This window comes from Bufo bufo, chromosome 6 (assembly GCF_905171765.1).
Source record: "Bufo bufo chromosome 6, aBufBuf1.1, whole genome shotgun sequence".
Taxonomy (NCBI): Eukaryota; Metazoa; Chordata; class Amphibia; order Anura; family Bufonidae; genus Bufo; species Bufo bufo.
The window spans coordinates 38,955,962-38,975,861 of record NC_053394.1 but is presented as its reverse complement, the minus strand read 5'-3'; the positions used below and the strand labels follow the sequence as shown (position 1 = coordinate 38,975,861).

The window sequence follows — 19,900 nt, the reverse complement described above, 5'->3', positions numbered from 1 at the left end:
TTAGAGATGAGCTGTCACCACTGCTGACATGTCTGCTTTAGTAACTATATGCAATAACGATTCTGGAGCATCCCTTCATATAACTAGGTTGTGTCATTCCTCTATTATTCCTACTAGAAGTTCTGTTATGCAGCCTTGTTCACTGATGACTTTGACAAATCACATTTATTTTTGCTCAGCAGTGTAAGAGATGAATTCAGAGATGACCAAACCCTTTAAAGGGGTTGTCATGGCTCTAAAAAAAATTATTGGCCAGACAATCGCCAGAAACTCTCGCCTGTTCTGATCGTCTTGGTTCCTGCAGCACATCTTCGTCCTTCCGCTTCCAGTCCTAGCCTGGCTGGAAGTGTGACCTGCCGACTCTCTACAAGTCACAGGCGGGGATGGACAACCACGCGGGAACCAGGCCAACCAGAGAAGGTGAGTGGGGATTTAGGTTTTTTTTCGGTTTTACTCACACACCATGCCCAGCCAACCGCAAATTTTTTTCAGGGCTCAGACAACCCCTTTAAAAGGTTGTATGACATTAGGGAAAAAAGGGTCCCCAAGACACAGCGCTACTCTTGTCCATGGACGCTATGGACTGCTATGGCTGTTCAGCCCCCGTCACTTCAGTTGCAGAGCCGCGTAATATAATGCATTGGTCATTTAGCCAAGTCTTCTGTACAGATGATACTGTTGGGGGGAGGTAGACGGTGCACTTGAAGGGATTGAAGGTGCCACTTACTGGACATTTGGAACTCTGCAAAGGCCACTCGTTCTAGTTGTACCCTGAGCAGTTCACATGGAGCGTCGTTCAGAAGCTGGAAGAGCTTCACTGCTTTGCTGTAATGCAGATCTGCCATGACCCGATGCTGCTTCCGCAAGTGTTCATCACCCACCTGTAAAAAAAAAGACCCACGTTCTATGAGATAATGGGAGGTCAATACATAGGAACGCATTACACTCGACTGGATCGCTGAACGCCTGTGCATTCTTTAAATTGATCCTAATAAATATGTATTATCTGCTAGAATTTAAAGGGAACCTGTCACCGGGATTTTGTGTATAGAGCTGAGGACATGGGTTGCTAGATGGCCGCTAGCACATCCACAATACCCAATCCCCATAGCTCTGTGTGCTTTTATTGTGTAAAAAAACGATTTGATACATATGCAAATTAACCTGAGATGAGTCCTGTATGTGAGAGGAGTCGGGAACAGGACTCATCTCAGGTTAATTTGCATATGTATCAAATCGGGTTTTTTTACACAATAAAAAGCACACAGAGCTATGGGGACTGGATATTGCGGATGTGCTAGCGGCCATCTAGCAACCCATGTCCTCAGCTCTATACACAAAGTCCTGGTGACAGGTTCCCTTTAAAGAGCACCGGCCACCAATCCAAGTAAGTGAGGTATTAATATATTTTAGTTGGCCACGATTCCCTGAGCAGGGCAGACTTCACTTATGGATATGCACCCGCCCTCCCCCATTCCGCAGTAATGTCCCCCGGATATATTTGGCACTGCGTGTCAGTCTGCAGTAACCAGCCACAGAGGTAAGGCTAGCTACGTCTCTTGCTAGGGGGAGTTTCATCCCCTTTGGTCAGCCTCCGGATGCAGCGGGATCTCGGGAGACCATGCTTTACCGTAGCTTTCGGAGAGAGACGTCGCTGCAAAGAGGAGACCAAACCGCTGCCAAGTCTCACTACAGTCTGAGAAAGTGTGAAATGCTCAGGGAAGCATGGCCAACTAGATCATACAAATATCTCACTTTTTTGGGATTGGTGACACAACTGTAGAGTTGATCGTGGCCACCTATAGGGGCAGCTGCATGCATACTTACACAAGCTCCCATTACAAAAAGAAAAACAAAAAACTGTATGTAGTAAGCCCCCTCTAGTGGTGGCCACAGACGGGCAGAATTTTAGCATCTTAAGGAGGAACTTTATTTTTTTTTACAGATTCATGAAGGGTTAAAAAAGGGCCATATTCCCTCCCCTCCACCAATGCTGTTCTGACGCTGGTCCGTTCCCAGCTGCTCTTCCTGGACGTTGACACTGCTCTGGCCCTTTCCAGGCATTTCCAGCATGTCAACCCAGGACCATGGAAGAGAAGAGCGGCTGATATCGGACCAGAGTCAGAACGGCAGGAGATTGGCGAGATTGACCTTGGCATTCCACCCCCCTTCCCCTTTTTTTTAAATTTTAACCCTTTGTGACACCTTTAAAATAATAAAATGTATTTCCTCTGAAAACCCTTTTAACGCTATGACTGCGTGAAGGAAAGCAGGAGATTTAGAGATCTGAATAATAAGAAATTGTGCAATATTGGCACCAATATGACCTCAGAAGTGCAATGTAAAACTAAATAGGAGTACGTACAGCCCATGTGTACAAGTAAAACGGCTAAACATGGACGCCTACCTGGTTGCGCAGAGAGCTGTGATACATGGAGGCCAGCCTGTGATGGATGGTGGCTGCTCTGTACTGGCACAAGGGCTGCCGGGCGGACACGCTGTCCACATCGCAGTATTTCAAAGACTTCAGCATGGCTTCGGTGACTTCTCTCTCGATCTATAAAATACAGAAGGGAATATAATACTGACTAGTGACCACCACTGGGGAATCACCTGGCCTTACACATCATTCACCCTCCTCTTCATGTAGTAGTGGGGGCACACCGAGTCCGCAGTGTCTGCCCAGCGCACACCAGGAAAGCACTGAACACAAAGCGCATTATGGTAAAAGAGAATATATACGTAATTTGGCCTTAAAGAGGACCCGCCACCTCTCTTGACCTGTGGGTTTTAGTAGCTACTTGCAATCACAGTTCTGGAGAATCATTTCATATGACTATGTTTTGCTGCTCTTCTTTTATTCCTACTAGAAGTTTATGGATAAAGGTTCAGGTGGGTGTTACCAGTTGGGGGAGGGGAGGGGGGGTGTCCCTGCAAAGTCTTCCACTGATTGGACAATAACAGACTGTGCAGGGACACATCCCCAACTGGTAACACCCATCTGTACCCGTTACCAATAAACTTCTAGCAGGAATAAAACAAGAATGCCAAAACAGAGTCATAAGAATAATTGTTCCAGAATTGTCATTTCACGTGGAATACAATTACGGTATTTAGATGTCAGGTTCCCATTAAAAGGGTTCTCCAGAATTTCGAGATTGATGGCCTATCCTCAAGATAAGCGGTTACCTTGTATCTTCAGTGCTGGAACTACACAGCTCTGTCCATCATGTAGTGGAGGGAGCTGGTAACATTTACTTTAATGGGGCAGGACTGTGTTCTACCTAAAAGCAAAAAAAAAAGCACTCGCCTGCACCCACCCGTCTCCTCGATTCCAGCTCCGAAGCTCCAGTCAGCAATCCTTCTGGTGCCCGGCCTGTAAACTTCCAGATGGGGTCACATACAACCTGCAGCCATTCAATGGCCTCAGCACTGATGTGTCCCCAATCGACATGTGACCTAGGCGCTGAGGTGCTGCTGGGGACACACCGCCGCTGAGGCCAGTGAAAACCGCCAGCAGCGCATGTGAACCCCGACCAGTGCTGGAACCAAGCATCAGGGAGCAGGTGAGTGCATTTCTTACTTTGGGTAGAACATGGTCATCGGGCAAAAAAAAAAAAAGGGGGTTTAAGGCTAAAAGTCCTTAGTTAATCAGAGACAGACTGGCTGTAGACTCTATACCAGGGATGGCCAACCTGAGGCTCTCCAGCTGTTGCAAAACTACAACTCCCAGCATGCCCACACTGCCTACAGCAGGGAATGGTGGGCGTTGAAGTTTTACAACAGGCTGGAGAGCCGCAGGTTGGCCACCCCTGCTCTATACAGTGCATTCCCAGCACATAGTCTGACTCGCCTGTAAAAGCTGGTCAGCTCAGAGAACTGTACATTGTGACGTCCCTCTTTTATCCTTCCTGGAAATTTCTCTACCCAATCTGACATGGTCTGAGTGTGGAGGAAACCTTTGACAATTGAAAAGATAACAGCTAGATGTTACTCATACATTTCCAGGAGGAATAATAGAGGAACAGCATGAAGCAGTGTTCAACAAAAATGATGCTCCCGAATGATAGTTATTTCATGGGCAGTGCAAGTATAAAAACGGAGAAGCTGGCAGGTTCTCTTTAACGGGCGCAATCCCTCTGGGTCTCCTAGGGTCAGACGATCGTGCCATGGGATAGGACAACCCGGACTTTAGTTTCTGCAGGAGAAAGGAAGCAACGCATGGCATCCTCTGGAAATCAATGGTCCAACTGTGCAATGATGGATGAACTGAGACCTCCAGCAATATGGGGTCTCCTACCGTACCACACCCATGTACCCCAAGAAAACACACAGAAGTGGCTCATGTACAGCAGACGAGCCCTTTAAAAGGTTTCCATCACCTGAAAAATGGGTATTAAGCTGGATGACATTAGCGATGTGCTAATGTCAGCTGAACATAACTGTATTAGTGCCATCTCACTGCCTGAAGCCTTTATTGTAAAAAACGAACTTTTATAATATGCTAATTAGCCTCTAGGTGGGCGGGGGGGAAGGAGTTGCACCTGCTCCTAGAGGCTCCGTTCCTCCCGCCGGCCGTGTCTGCAGTGTAAATCTCGCGCAGTTCAGTATTCGGCGCAGGCGCAGTGAGGGACGCGGCTGCCGGGAGGAAAGCAGCGCTGCCTGGCCCTGTCAATCAAAAGAAGAGGCGTGAAAAGAGGTGGGCAAACGGAGCCTCTAGGAGCAGGTGCAACGCCCCCCCCCCCCCCCCCCCCCCCCCCGCGCTTCTAGAGGTTAATTAGCATATTATAAAAGTTTGTTTTTCTCAATAAAGGCTCAGACAACTTAACCATTTTTCAGGTGACAGAAACCCTTTAAATAGCCCTATGTGGTATAGTCCCTGATAGACTGGTGGGTAATCAGAGCCGCAAGTCACCATTAGTGCTCCATGTAATATCCTCTAAGAAGCATCAGATTGTGAAAAGCAACATATGGTGGGGAAGCTGAACCGAAGACGTCGCCATCAATTCAGCTGACTGATCTGTTACACGGACTGTGTGAAAGTAATGTGCTCGCATCAGAGACGAGGAGGTGGATGTAATGCAGGCTGGCAGGCGGATTCTTACATGTCACAAAGAATCATGGAGACCAGCTGCTCACAGAACCCCCTCTCCATAAATACGCAGGGGGTCATATTAAGGGTGCAGACTCTCCGCCGCTCTCGTAGGCGTATGTGTAGGGCGACCGTGACCAGGACAAAGCCGATTACTGGGGAGGGACCAGCAGTAGCCAGCTGATTAGTGGGGGGCATTAGGCACATTCGTCTGCACATCTATAGGGCACCGTATTCAGGGAGTGCTCGAGCACATGATCAAGAAGGAGAAATGAGCGAGGCGTTTGATTGAGGCGTTCAAGTGAAAATATTAAAAAGTTTCGTATGTCTCAGAGAAAAAAAATGCCTCTTTCTCCACTTATCAGGCTGCTCTCCATCCACCCCCTTACTGTCAGATTACTGATAAAATCTGTACACATGAGGCAGAGATGATGGACTACAGGCTCAATGAGGGATCAGGTTACAGCTGCTGCCTTTAGAAATCTATGGAGAGGGGCACCTACAGAGAGAGAGGCACAGATGCTGCTGCTTCTAGTAATTGTTTTACTGGCTCAACCTAACAATGGATTCACAGCTACACTGCTCAGTAATAGTGTCCTCCTTGCGGATACTGTACATGAAATATAGTGATAGCGGAATTTCCTCTACTTTCTGTGTGCTGTGTATGGGAGACATCATAGCAGCTGGTGTTCACACACTTGCTCAGGAATAATTTACAATTAGATAAAGAGTCTGCAAAAGGGTAGCTGGTAAAAAAATCATATATAATGCACATACAAGGGTCAGATTTAATGTAATTCCTGCAGCCAGCATGTGCCCTCATACATTGCAGGCTGCTCAGTACCGTTGTGAGAAATCCATCAGTTAAAGGGGTTTTCCCATCTCAGATAATGGGGGCATATCGCTAGGACATGTCCCCATTGTCTAATAGGTGCAGGTCCCACCTCTGGGAACTGCACCTACACCGAGAACAGAGCCTGAAAGTTGGGGGCTCTGCTCGCTGGCTTGGCTATTTCCATTGGCACCGTAGAAATAAATGGGAGCAGCGGACGCACAAGCGCCATGCGCTCCCATTCACTACTATGGGGAAAGCGTTTGGTGGTGGCCGGACCCAGGGAAACCCAGGGTCCTCCGGCCACCACCTTCCCTACTCTGTTCTCGGTGTAGGTGGGACCCGCACCTATCAGACAATGGGGACATATCCTAGCGATATTCCCCCATTGTCTCAGATGGGAATACCCCTTTAAGCTCTCTGCTCTCCTGAACGTAAATCTAACCTGAAATCTTTACAACTACATAATGTAAACTTAAAGGGAACGTCACCAATATTTTGTCTATATAACTAATGCTGTTGTACACTCAAACATCATTTTATGCATACCTTCGTTATCTTTATGTGCATTTTTAATCGGCCTCACTGTATGTAGTGCACATGCTCAGTGCGGCTGGCTTCATCACTGCAGAACCGCCAGAAGTAGAACGACAGTCATCTCGGTGGTCCCACAGTGAAGCCAGGGGCGCAGTACACACGATGACCGAAATGTCTGCAGTATGTACTGGGCTGCGCAGAGCCAGACAGACCGCCAGTGGAGAGATGATGTCACAGGCAGAAGGCGAGGGCATCAGCCACATCCCATGGAGTTAGGAAAGCACGAGGGAGGTACTGGGAGCAGGAGAAGATGCTTGGGCTCTTTGATAAAATTAGAAACACCCTTCTGGGCACTTTGAGCCTCACTTACATATTTGACAAACTTCATTGCAATAAGAAATGCACATAAAGATAACAAAGGTATGCATTAAACAAAGTCTGACTGCAAAACAGCACGTTAGCATTAGTCACACAGGCGAAATATTGGGGACAGATTCTCTTCAAGTCAAAAGAGAGGCCAGCTTTTTTTTTGTGAAAAATACATGTATTTCTGAAAAAAAGTCCCCTTTGTGTTTAAGCTCAATTTTAAAGGCCATGGTCAGCACAGATTACAGCCAGTAATGATATCTGGATAGTTAGTCTGAACTGGATATTTAGTATCTACTATATTTTTCGCTTTATAAAACACACTTTTTTCCCCCCAAATATGGAAGCGCTCACTAGTATACAGGAGGCAGAAAGCAGTGACTGTAGCGCAGCTATGCTGGCTGTACTCTCCACTTCTTGCTCTACCTCTGGAGCTGCAGATGTCCTGACTGTGTACACACTATGACCTGACCCTGTATGCAGTCAGGACACAGTGCACTCCGGGCCCGATGAAATCCAGGGAGCATGATCGCAGGAGAGACGGCCGATCCTGCAGAGTGGCGGTGGGACAGAAGAGGTAGATTTATTTTAATCTTTGATGGGGGTCCGATGGGAGGTCAGACGCGGGGGTCCGATGGGAGGTCAGACGCGGGGGTCCGATGGGAGGTCAGACGCGGGGGTCCGATGGGAGGTCAGACGCGGGGGTCCGATGGGAGGTCAGACGCGGGGGTCCGATGGGAGGTCAGACGCGGGGGTCCGATGGGAGGTCAGACGCGGGGGTCCGATGGGAGGTCAGACGCGGGGGTCCGATGGGAGGTCAGACGCGGGGGTCCGATGGGAGGTCAGACGCGGGGGTCCGATGGGAGGTCAGACGCGGGGGTCCGATGGGAGGTCAGACGCGGGGGTCCGATGGGAGGTCAGACGCGGGGGTCCGATGGGAGGTCAGACGCGGGGGTCCGATGGGAGGTCAGACGCGGGGGTCCGATGGGAGGTCAGACGCGGGGGTCCGATGGGAGGTCAGACGCGGGGGTCCGATGGGAGGTCAGACGCGGGGGTCCGATGGGAGGTCAGACACGGGGGTTCGATGGGAGGTCAGACACGGAGGTCCGATGGGAGGTCAGACACGGGGGTCCGATGGGAGGTCAGACACGGGGGATCTGTTCTGCGATCTGATGAAAAATATTTTCCTATTTGCCTCCTCTAAAATCTTCGGTGCGTCTTAACTTCAGGTATGTCTTGTAAAGTGAAAAATATGGTAATTAAGTTAAGGTAATTATTTTAAAGCAGGTCAGATAAATGTTCTGCCATAGTCACTGGGAAAAAGGGAGCTGTAGCCAGCGTCATGGGGCCTCCTTTAATTACCTGTTCCTGTGCTTTTTTGGAGATGGGGGCGTAGTCCTGCAGCAGAGTGGCCATCGTAAAATATGTTGTAGACAGTTCCCAGTAAACTGAATCCCACACAGCCTGATGAGTTTCTCGATTATTGAGCGACTTTAATGCTCTGTGATAGTAATCAATGGCCTGCAAAGGCAAGAAAGATTACACGCCATTACTTCCCCATTAGCAGCGTGAAAAATTGGATTTTTTGTACTCACCGTAAAATCCTTTTCTCGTAGTAGGCATTGGGGGACACAGCACCATGGGTATATGTCCAACTACCACTAGGAGGCACTAGACACAAAAAGTGTTGGCTCCTCCCCGTTGGGCTATACCCTCTCCACAGGCACAAGGCTATTCAGTTTGTACAAAAAGCAGTAGGAGAGAGAAAAAAAGCAAGGAACCAACAACTCCCGTACCGGGAAAGATCAAGAGACCAGCCCGGAAAATCGGAAGTAAAAACATAGGGTGGGATCTGTGTCCCCCAATGCCTACTACGAGAAAAGGATTTTACGGTGAGTACAAAAAATCCAATTTTCTCGTGCATGGCATTGGGGGACACAGCACCATGGGACGTCCCAAAGCAGTCCCCGAGGGTGGGAAAAGAACAGCCATGCCACCGGTTGGGTATACAGGTGCAGGAGAACCATGTGACCCAACAGTAGAAAACACGGAATGGGCAAGAGGTTCCATAACAAGGAAGAAACCTCAAGGAAGAATCAGAGAAGACTGTAAGCACCCCAGGAAAAATGCCTGGAAGAAAATCCCAAATGCAAGAAGGCGGCAAAAGGGAACACCGAGCTCAGCCAAGGGCTGGAGAAAAAATTAGGACAGCACCGCGTGTTGGGACTACCTAACGCTCTAAATTGTCTCAGACCCAAAGAGCGAAAAAAACCTGTGGCCAACCCCTGACAGGCCAGGGGAGAAAGGAAACAAGGAAGTACTGGAAGCCAAACGAGTGAGTGAAGCCGTAGCAAGGCTCACCTGTGAAGGGAGCAGGTCTCCCCTCACCGCAAGGCAGATGATGAAGTTATGCGCCCTATTTAAAAGGCGAAAACCCAAGGCTGCTAGAGGAAACCGCCAACCCTTGGAGAAGGAGGGGGTTGTAGGTAAAAGCAGGAAAAAAGAGTAAGACCTGCGTCCCAAAAACAGGAGATGAGGCCCGAGCCTCGGAAAACAAGATATCACTGTGAAGCGTAAGACCAGAGGAAACTCTGGGCATGTGAAGCATCAGGGAAAAAAGGAACCAGATACAGGCCCAGGAAATCTCAGCAGGACACACTGGACTGAAAGACATGGAAGTAGAAGGAGAGTACTCCAACCGCCTAAGGAGGAAAGGTTCTACAACAGGAGGAGGTCCCTCCCGAAGGAGACCATACGGCGGAATTGCAAGCCGTTGTGCTAAGCCACTCAATACCAGGTACTTGACGTGGGAGGATGGGAAAAGAGACACGAATCCCAAGAAGACCACAAGGTTATTGGAACCCAAAAAGGGAACAATCAACCCAGGCCCCGATCCCCCCAAAAAAACGATTGCCATGCAGAACCTGAGTGGTCAAATAAACAGGGACCAGGGACTCCAGAAGGAGTACCCGGGATGGGCTCACAAGGAACCAGGAGCTGAACCACCAGAAGACAACGCAAGCCAGAATATCCAGGAAAGGAGAGATGAAACTACCATAGGGGAAGGGACATTGGCCATGGACAACTACCCATTGCAAGAACAGTGACTAGCAAACTGTATACATTGTCCCAGAGAGGACAAGTACAGCAGCTCGGGATGTACCACTAAATTGACAGACATCCATATGCATAAGGAATGCAGAAGTCGCCATGAAAAAGCCGGGTGAGACTACACAGAAATGTAGAAACCAGCCGCGACCGGCGTACTGAAAACTCCCAGGGGGGAGAAAGTACCTGACAGGTGCAAACGACGGCAAGGTCCAAGGGGACTGCCCCTCTGTCATGTAGTACAACCAAGCAGAGAATATAAGGGAATACCGAGAACACCTGGACCCAGAAGGAACTACGGGACCCTGTCCGATGCCAGAGCAACCAGCTGAAAAATTACCTACCAGGCAGGTGTGTGGCGCTCAGTGGTCCTGTCCCTGACCCGTCAGGGAGGACGTCCAGCGATGAAAAATGCTGATGACCCCAGAAGGATTCCATGTGGCAGAGGACATCCAGCGATGACCGAAAACTGCTGCAGCGGCCGATGCTCACCAGCTACGTGCCCCAACAAGATAGAAGATCCAGTGGAGATCCCTGTACTCCACCAGGAATAGGCCACTCTGTAATAGGAAACAACGCGAGTACTCCTTTATAACATGGGGTAACGCGAAGCGCAGCAAACCGTAGTACCTTATAGAGATGGCAAGAGCAACCCTAGCACAAAGGCCAACAACCACCTGGCCATGGTGTAGGGAGCATGGTTGTATATGGACCACCCGCCAGATCAGAACAGATCAGCCATATACTGGAGCTACAATAAGTAGCACTAGACCGACAAGGTGGGGGTTGGGCTGGCCCACCCCTGCCAGATATGGAAACCATGCACATGCAGAACCAGGATGGCCTGTTGTAGACAGTGCCCTGAGAAGTACAAGGAGACCATTGAGCACGACAGAAACGGAGTGGAGATGTATGGAAGAACCAAAAGGGTGAAACCAACATCCGAAGCACAGATTAGAACCTGGGGGCAGAAAGCACCCAGTAATACAGAAACTGTATGGGCCACAGATTGCACCATAGGGCCCAGCACCTTGAGTAATACAACCACACGCCCAAAATATAGGTAAAGTGGCTGCATGTCTAAGGAGAGTGGAAACATAGCCACAGAATCTGGGAATGCTACTGCATTTGGAGGGTACAGGTACTCAACCTGTAAAGTAGAAATATGGCTGCGTAGTGCAGAAAACGACCAGAAAGGTGTAATGGGTACAGCATCTGGAGATGGTAGAGGTACTACCTTTAAGATCGGAGCAATGTGGCCACATGGTGCACCCTAGAACCAGAGAGGTGCAACAGCTACCGCATTAGCAATGGTACCTATATTCCGCCCGGGAAGGGGAAAATAGGGCTGCACGGTACCACAAAGAACAAGACAGGTGCACACTACAATCAGGTAGGTGAAATGGCAACTGAAGGAGGCCCTCTATTTCGCCTGAAAAAAAGGGAAACAGGGCCGCATAGTACACCATAGAGCCAGACAGGTGTAACGGCTGCAGCATCAGAGACAGTGCAGGAACTCTACCTATGAAGGGAGTAAGATGGCCGTTTGGTGCACACTATGATGAGGTAGGTGCAATGACCACGGCAATTGGAGGAGGCCTCAATATCTCGTCCGGTAAGGGAGAGAAAATGCCACATGGTACACCATAAAGCCAGACAGGAGCAACAGCTACAGCATCAGGAAATGGTGCAGGTACTCTACCTATGAAGGGACCAAGGTGGCAGCTTGGTGCCGACTAGAACCAGACAGAGGCAATTCTACGGCAATTGAAAGTGGCCTCTATATCTCGCCCGTAGGGAGAAATGTTGCCGCATGGAACACAATAGAGCCCGCCAGGGGTATTGGCTACAGCATCGGAGATGGTGTAGGTACTCTACCTAAGAAAGGGAGCAAAAAAGTCTGGGAACAGACAGGAGCAATTGCAACGGCAATTGAAGGCGGCCTGTATATCCCGCCCGGAAGGGAAAAATAGTGCCGCATGGAACACCATAGAGCCAGCCAGAGGTATCGGCTACAGCATCAGGAGATGGTGTAGGTACTCTACCTATGAAAGGAGCAAAGTGGCTGGGAACAGACAGGTGCAATTGCCAAGGCAATTGAAGGCGGCCTGTGTATCTCGCCCGGAAGGGAGAAATAGTGCCGCATGGAACACCATAGAGCCAGCCAGGAGTAATGGCTTCAGCATCTGGAGTAGGTGTAGGTACTCTACCTATGAAAAAGAGCAAGGCGGATGGAAACAGCCATATATAATTGCTTTTCCTTACCAACCTACAGGAGGCGCTTGCCTAGAACAGGGACCCCCTGTTATGAGGTAGAGTGGCGAACACCAGCACCAGGATGGGGACCCGGTGGAAACACTCTCAAATGTGTAGAGCATAGTCCCTGGTATAGGGGAACCAGGAAGGCTTGTCAGGTACAGCCTATGGCAGTGGTGCAGGTACCCCCCTGTTAAGGAGAAGGCGTACGTACCAGAGACACCAAGTAGGTGACTCATTATGCTAAACACGGGGACGGCTGCCTTACCTGTGCGGTTGAATACCTGTGCAGTCAGGGAAGCGCCATCCGAAAATCCACTAGAGGGGATACCAACCCTGGGTAGGAGAGGTTCCTCCATGCACGTTAGTCTTGACCTCCCAGAGGCTTCTGTATGGAGGAAGACCGCCTGATGCTCTGTTCCGAGGGAATCGGTGCAGAGGTGTCCCCCGAGGCAACGGATGGGGTGACGGGAAAGGATTCGTCACCAGCCTCAGGCCTGTCCTGGGGAGGACCCGAGGATGCCGAGGAGGGGTGGAATCCTGTTGAGACCACCCGAGGTTGTACTGTGAGCTACCCCTTGCCGGACCCGGTATCTGAGCATGCCTCATCTGCAGGGAGGACCCTGGGAGGGCATAGGAGGCCGCAATTGGATAGGTAGCGGTCCAGCAACTCCGCCAGGGATTGGGAGAGTCGGACAAGGTTCCCATGGCTTTGACAAAGAGGGAGACCATTCAGAAGGGACCTACACAAAAGGATTTGGTCAGGGGACACAATGGGGTCTGGAAAGAGGTACTGCACACAAGCAGGGACAGGCCGACCGCATGGCAGCCTTCGTAGACAGCGGACGCACGTGAAAAGACGTGGCGATCCGAGGAGAGGCTGGGAGAGGAGACCCCCATAGAGCAGCCAGCAGAGGCTGTCATATCTGGACCCGGATGCCATGTTCCCCAAAGAGGTGCTGCAGCAGCTATAGAGGCTGCAGGAGAAATGAAGCAATTGAGGAGGGGTGGGGGGGGGGGACGACTTGAGTGATCCCCATGTACAGCATTAGCTGCCTTCACACAGTACATAGGACAATGACCTAAAGGGGGTCTGCAGTTCTATTAAAACTGAGGATCTATCCACTGGTATAGATAACCCACGTTAGACCAGTAAAGGGTGGAGGAGATAGCCCCTCCCGAGGGCCGGGCGGGGTCAGAAAAGCCCGGGAAGCAAGGAGGAGGGGCCAGGAAGATCGCGGCCTAGCAGGCCCAAAAGCCGGGGCCTCGATTTATGAGGCGGCCGGGAATGGAGCGAGGGGGGCGGGACGAATCGCGGCCGACCGAGGGGCCTCCGGACCCACAAAACTAGGTGAGGAGGGTGGGGGGGGGGGGGGGGGAGCGACGCCTGGGGGTGGGCGGAACAGGGCAAACAGAGCACCTGGGAGCCGGGAACGGGCCATGGAAGATGAGGCCTAGTCCCTGCAAAAGCCGGGGACTAAAGTAGCGGGGAAGGCCCAGAAGAAGCGACGCCTGGACTGTGTGGCCAGGGAGGAGAGAAAAAACCAACCAAGGGGGAAGAGAAAGGTGTTGGAAGATGGAAGCTTCCCAGGACCCCCAGCTAAGGTGGATCCCACCCCCCTGGCCACAGGAGGGAACCTAACCCTGGGGCAGGGACAGGGGAATATACTCACTATACTCACCATCTGATGTCTTCGGGCGCCGCAGGGTCACCCCTTCGGCAGACTCAACACGGGAACCGTGGGAATGCCGGCAAGCCACTGCGGATGCAGTCTGTGGGGACTGGGTGACCGGCGATGGTACAGAAGTACGCGCCCGCAGGGGGGGGGGCAACTAAGGTGGAACACGATGGAGCCCCAGCCTGCAGCAGGTATAACGGTGGAGATCACCGAGACCTGCAGAAGAGAGAAAAAAAAAAGAATAAAAACTAAAATAAAAAATAAACAGCAGGACCTGCAAAAAAGCAGGACAGGTCTGCCTCCTACGGACACTAGACAAAAAACTGGATAGCCTTGTGCCTGTGGAGAGGGTATAGCCCAACGGGGAGGAGCCAACACTTTTTGTGTCTAGTGCCTCCTAGTGGTAGTTGGACATATACCCATGGTGCTGTGTCCCCCAATGCCATGCACGAGAAAGAAAGACCCTACCGGACTAGTCATGTGCCACCATTACTTTATACAATAAAACATACGGCTGCCTTTGAACACAATTAAACATTTTATGAAAAGAAGGTACATAAAACACACGGTACAGTCTGAATTACAGTCTACAGCCGCATATTTTCCATATGGGGAATGTTAGAGTAACTGCACATGGGAAGCAATTGCTGCAGATTTGCTGCATGACAATAATGTTGCCTGCACATGATGCGGATTATGTGAGTTTTTTTCAATGGGGATATTCATTAAGAAAAACCACAGTGTAATACAGTACCAGCAAAGTGTATGAGATTAGACACATCTCATGTACACTATGGTTTTTTTCTTAGGTGCAGAAACGGACCTGCTGTGCGGATTTTGAAATCTGCAGCAAGTCAACTGTTGCGCTTGTGTGGATTTCACCCTTTTCAGTGGAAGGGTGAGATCTTTTGGAAATTAGCACAAAAGTATGGATTTGTGTGTTTCATGCAGAATTTTTGCACATAAATCTGCACCATGTGCATCCTTATGTTGTTGATTTGCCAAGGATTTTCATCATTTTTGAGGCAGGAGGGGTGAATTCTGCAGTGGATCCACAGCAAAATCTGCATGTAACTCATGAAGACCCCGCTGTGGATTTGCAACAAAATCCGTGGATGAATCAGATGCCAAGGCTGTTTCCGATAACAGAATTGTGACCGCAGCTCAGGAGTCAAGTCAAGATCAGTGCCAAACTAATCATACAATGTATGTGATTGTGAATGGCTTCTACAACAGCGCATCCATACCTTATTATAGTACAGCGCCTCATCTGGAGAGAATTCCCCTCTCCTTTCATCGTTCCCACTGCCGCAGTGAGCTTGGGCGCACAGCCTCATCAGCCGCCCCATGTTACACAACAAGAGGGAGGTGTTCGTGGTGTCCTCAATCGATTCAAAGCTAGAGATTCCTTTTTCGAAGCTGGAGTAGCTTTTCTTCCACAAGTCTTGCTCGGAACTAGAGACGCCTTTGTTTGCTGAAAAATGGCAGAAGAAATGAAGTTTAATGACATATGTGCTAAAAATGTCTCAAAAAAACAAAGTAAAAAAAATACAATACAATCCAAATAAAAGCAAAAAATAAAAATGCCCACGCCAACGGAAAACACCATTATCGCCCCATTCAGATGAAATGATACATATTATATATCCATATGACCTGTACTAATTAGGGAACCCATTATAGTAATTTATTTTGGTGTCCTATTTTTTTGCATATTTAAAGGGGTTCTGCAGTTTTTTTAAACGGATGATCTATCTTCTGGATAGATCATCAGCATCTGATCAGCGGGGGTCCGACACCCGGGACTTCTGCCGATCAGCTGTTTGAGAAGGCAGTAGCGCCGTGGCCTTCTCGCTGTTTACCGCAGGCCCAGTGACGTCACGACTAGTATCAGTGGCCTGGGCGGGGCTAAGCTCTGTTCACTTAAATGGAGCTTAGCCGCGCCCAGGCCATTGATACTAGTCGTGACGTCACTGGGCCTGCGGAACCCCTTCAAGACTTTTTCATCTTTTGAGTTTTCCCAAATAAAACTAAAGAAAAACAAAAACACAATTCTCAAACAAAAAAGAAACGTTAATAAAAAGCACTAGGTGTCACAAAAACACAAAACAAATAAAGTTAGGACTGCTTAACCACCATGTGCGGTAAAAGCACAAAAAAAGTGTCTGTCACTAAGGATTTTTCAAGGGTTGATATTTATTAGTAATATTAGGAAATAAAGTAAATTATAAATCTATAATGTAATAAAACGTTTTAGATCGTGGAGCAGGTAAAGGGCGCAAGAAGTAAGATTAAAGAGGACCTTTCACCGATCCTGACATTGTGAACTAAGTATCATGACATATACAGCGGCTCCCAGGGATCTCACTGCACTTACTATTATCCCTGGGCGCCGCTCCGTTCTCCCGTTATGTCCTCCGGTATGTTCGGGGACTTGGTTATAGTAGGCGGAGACTTAGGGGCGTCTCCTTCTCCTAGGCTGTATCGCTGGCCAATCGCATCGCAGAGCTCACAGCCTGGGAGAAAAAAAACCTCCCAGGCTGTGAGCTCTGCGATGCGATTGGCCAGTGCTACAGCCTAGGAGAAGGTGACGCCCAGCAGAACAAGGGCAGACTCCGCCTACTATAACCAAGTCCCCTAAGTCTCCGCCTACTATAACCAAGTCCCCGAACATACCGGAGGACATAACAGGAGAACGGAGCGGCGCCCAGGGATAATAGTAAGTGCAGTGAGATCCCTGGGCGCCGCTGTATATGTCATGATACTTAGTTCACAATGTCAGGATCGGTGAAAGGTCCTCTTTAAGGAGATGATGTGCTGAACTTCTGTATTTTGGATGGAGCTGTGATGCAGTTTTCAGCATGGTGGATGGCCAATAACATAATTATGCAGGAGAAATGCAAACAGGACCTTGGTCCCCAACTGTCAAGATCAGAGGGGTTACTTGAGGAACTGTGGTGTGTGTGGCATACCAGCAGGTTCTTCTTAAGGAAGTGACCAAAAAAATGAGTTCCTAAAACTCTGCGGAAAGGTCCCAGAGGACACTGCACAGGATAAGCCTGTCATGTACGCCACCCATATAATCAACCCAACTAGAAAAAGTGTTTTTTCCGACTGCCATTAAACACTCGTTTTTGTCACTTAAATGTTACCGCTGAATCCTAGCTTCATCCCTTTCAAAGGAAAATGGACTGAAATTGCATGAAAATTGCCCAGAAAAATGTAAATGAGGAGGATGTAAATATAAGGTTCATCTCCATCAGACTCTGAAAAATCACTACTCAAAATAACAGGAAAAAGGAAAATGAAAATTGCAGGAACTCCGCTCTAGTGCTTAACTATATATGCAACTGAACAAAGCGCAGTACAGAAATCATTAGCACATTATAGTTGGCCGACGAGGTTACAGGGGGACTAGGAACGCGCCTGCTAACTTCAAGTGCACCTCCAATAGCAGATTCTGCTTCAAAATACTACAATGGGGCAGCCCCGGTCCGCCTGCGGGTCGGTTATCTCTGATCCCACATACTGTGGGCAGATGTCAGCTGTGTAAAACATCCTGCATTATACTTCAGAGCTGCACTCACTATGTACATACATTACTTATCCTGTACTGATCCTGAGTTACATCCTGTATTATACTCCAGAGCTGCACTCACTATTCTGCTGGTGCAGTCACTGTGTACATACATTACTTATCCTGTACTGATCCTTAGTTACATCCTACATTATACTCCAGAGCTGCGATTCATTATTCTGCTGGTTGAGTCACTATGTACATACATTACATTACTTACCCTGTACTGATCCTCACTTACATCCTGTATTATACTCCAGAGCTGTACTCCCTATTCTGCTGTTGTAGTCACTGTGTACATACATTACTTTTTCTGTACTGATCCTAAATGCTATGGCAGGGATCAGCAACCTTCGTCACTAAAGCTCCTGTGAACTCCCAGCGTGCACACTTACTCGGTTGTTCTTGTGTCTCCCGTAGAAGTGAAAGGAGGATTCTGGGATTTGTAGTTTCAGAATTTCAGAACAGCTGGAGTGCCGAAGGTTGCTGATCCCTGTGCTATGGACTCCTTCGGAGCAATTTTTTTATGATTGCATTTCTCTAATTTTGGGGAAAAATAAAAAAATTTCAATTCGTTTTTATAAAAAAAATGCTGCAGTTTTTGTGATACATAACGTTTCGTCAGCTGTGAGCTCATGTGATGCCTTGCCTCTGATCTCCTGGCCTCATACACACTCAATTAAGCCACATTCTTATCAGTTTAATAAGCGTTTAGCTATAATGACTGTTTATGATGTCAGGATTTCAGAGATAAGGCTTCACATGAGCCGTCAGTTGACAGAACTCAGGAGGCAGAGTCTGCAAATAGTCTTATTTTTAATTGCATGTATCACAAAAACTGCAGATTTTTTTTTTTTATAAAATCCAATTGGAAAAATTATTTTAAGACCAAAATGAGTAAGACATAATCATAAAAAAAAATGTGTCTATAGCCTTTAAAGGGAACCTGTCACCGGGATTTTGTGTATAGAGCTGAGGACATGGGTTGCTAGATGGCCACTAGCACATCCGCAATACCCAGTCCCCATAGCTCTGTGTGCTTTTATTGTGTAAAAAAACTGATTTGACACATATGCAAATTAACCTGAGATGAGTCCTGGCCCTGACTCATCTAACGTACCGGACTCATCTCAGGTTAATTTGCATATGTATCAAATAGGTTTTTTTACACAATAAAAGCACACAGAGCTATGGGAACTGGGTATTGCGGATGTGCTAGCAGCCATCTAGCAACCCAATGTCCTCAGCTCTATACACAAAATCCTGGTGACAGGTTCCCTTTAACTAGGAGTAGGGACTTCTCTTTCTTGGTCAGGGTCCAACCATAACACACTTTTGGCTCAACGAATGGTCCAACACCTTGTTAAAGGAGGTATTCAAGACTGTAAGAAGATAGGCCATCAATATTAGATTAGTAGAGGTCCGACTTCTTAGAATGGCTGCCTGCTTCAGCAACCAGTGCCAAACTGGTGTACGTTTGTGGGGTATAGTGGCAATGCTGAGCTGCATTTCCAGGCACAACCCATGGACACGTGTGACACTGAAAAGAAAGCAGCCATGTTTTTAAAATCCTGGACGAGTTCATAAAAATCGAACTAGAGAAATATAAAGTTCTCCTTTATTATTTGAGGAGTGGGATTTCCAATGACGGTAATCACACAGATGTATATAATTGCCTATATTACACCCCGTGCTCCTCCTCTCATTGGTTACTTAGTGCACACAGAGGTAACTTGGAGCAGCACACTGAATGTGCAGGGTCTGCTCTACTAAATATAGATGCCCATACGGCATAAATAGATTTAGAGTAGGACCTGCCTGACTGAGACCACCGTGGCGCTGGTAGGCGGGCACAGATGTGTTTTGATCAAAATATTGCTGAGTGTCTCATATTTTATTTATTAGAGTGAGGGCTTAGTCCATATATTGTGTTTACATCTATTGTTTTAGTGCACTATTTTCCGTGGCTTTATAAATGTAGCCATGCACATCCGTATATTTACATACAATATCGTGCAGGATGTTTTGTATCTTTTTTCCGTGCACAGACCAGTCTGGAGCACCTACCTGATCTCTCGGTCTGGAGGGCAGCTGCCTGGTTCATATAAAACACTCCGACCTCGTTGCGGATATTGCCCAGTCGCTTCAGCAGCTGAGACTGCAGCTCAGGGTTTTGGGTCTTGAGGTTGGTGACAACCAGGATGTCGCTGGTGGCTTCATAACACTTACAGCTGATGAAGAGCTGGCACTCCAAGTCAGTCATCAGGTCGCTCACAAATGAAAACTCTGAGAAGAAGAACAAGTTATCGATGGAATTACGGCCATGATCAGGTCAGCAGAGCGCACAGGAACGAGCGCGTTTCTGTATATTATATAATGCACTCAGATTGTATGCATGATGTGCATGGTCTGTAAAATTATTATAATACACATCACACTCTGAAGATACAGAA

At 48.3% G+C, this 19,900-nt stretch overlaps 1 protein-coding gene across 2 annotated transcripts in view; it reads right to left on the bottom strand.

Annotated features, from left to right (window-relative positions):
* The window catches only part of EDRF1 (erythroid differentiation regulatory factor 1), a 103,550-nt gene that overhangs the window by 14,298 nt on the left and 69,352 nt on the right, over positions 1-19,900 (bottom strand). For both annotated transcript variants that reach the window (XM_040435203.1, XM_040435204.1), the window contains 5 exons: positions 19,515-19,733; positions 15,118-15,344; positions 8,190-8,348; positions 2,408-2,557; positions 728-881 (listed from right to left, as the gene is read on the bottom strand). In XM_040435203.1, coding sequence (XP_040291137.1) covers positions 728-881; positions 2,408-2,557; positions 8,190-8,348; positions 15,118-15,344; positions 19,515-19,733 — 909 coding nt within the window. The remainder of the gene's footprint in view (positions 1-727; positions 882-2,407; positions 2,558-8,189; positions 8,349-15,117; positions 15,345-19,514; positions 19,734-19,900) is intronic.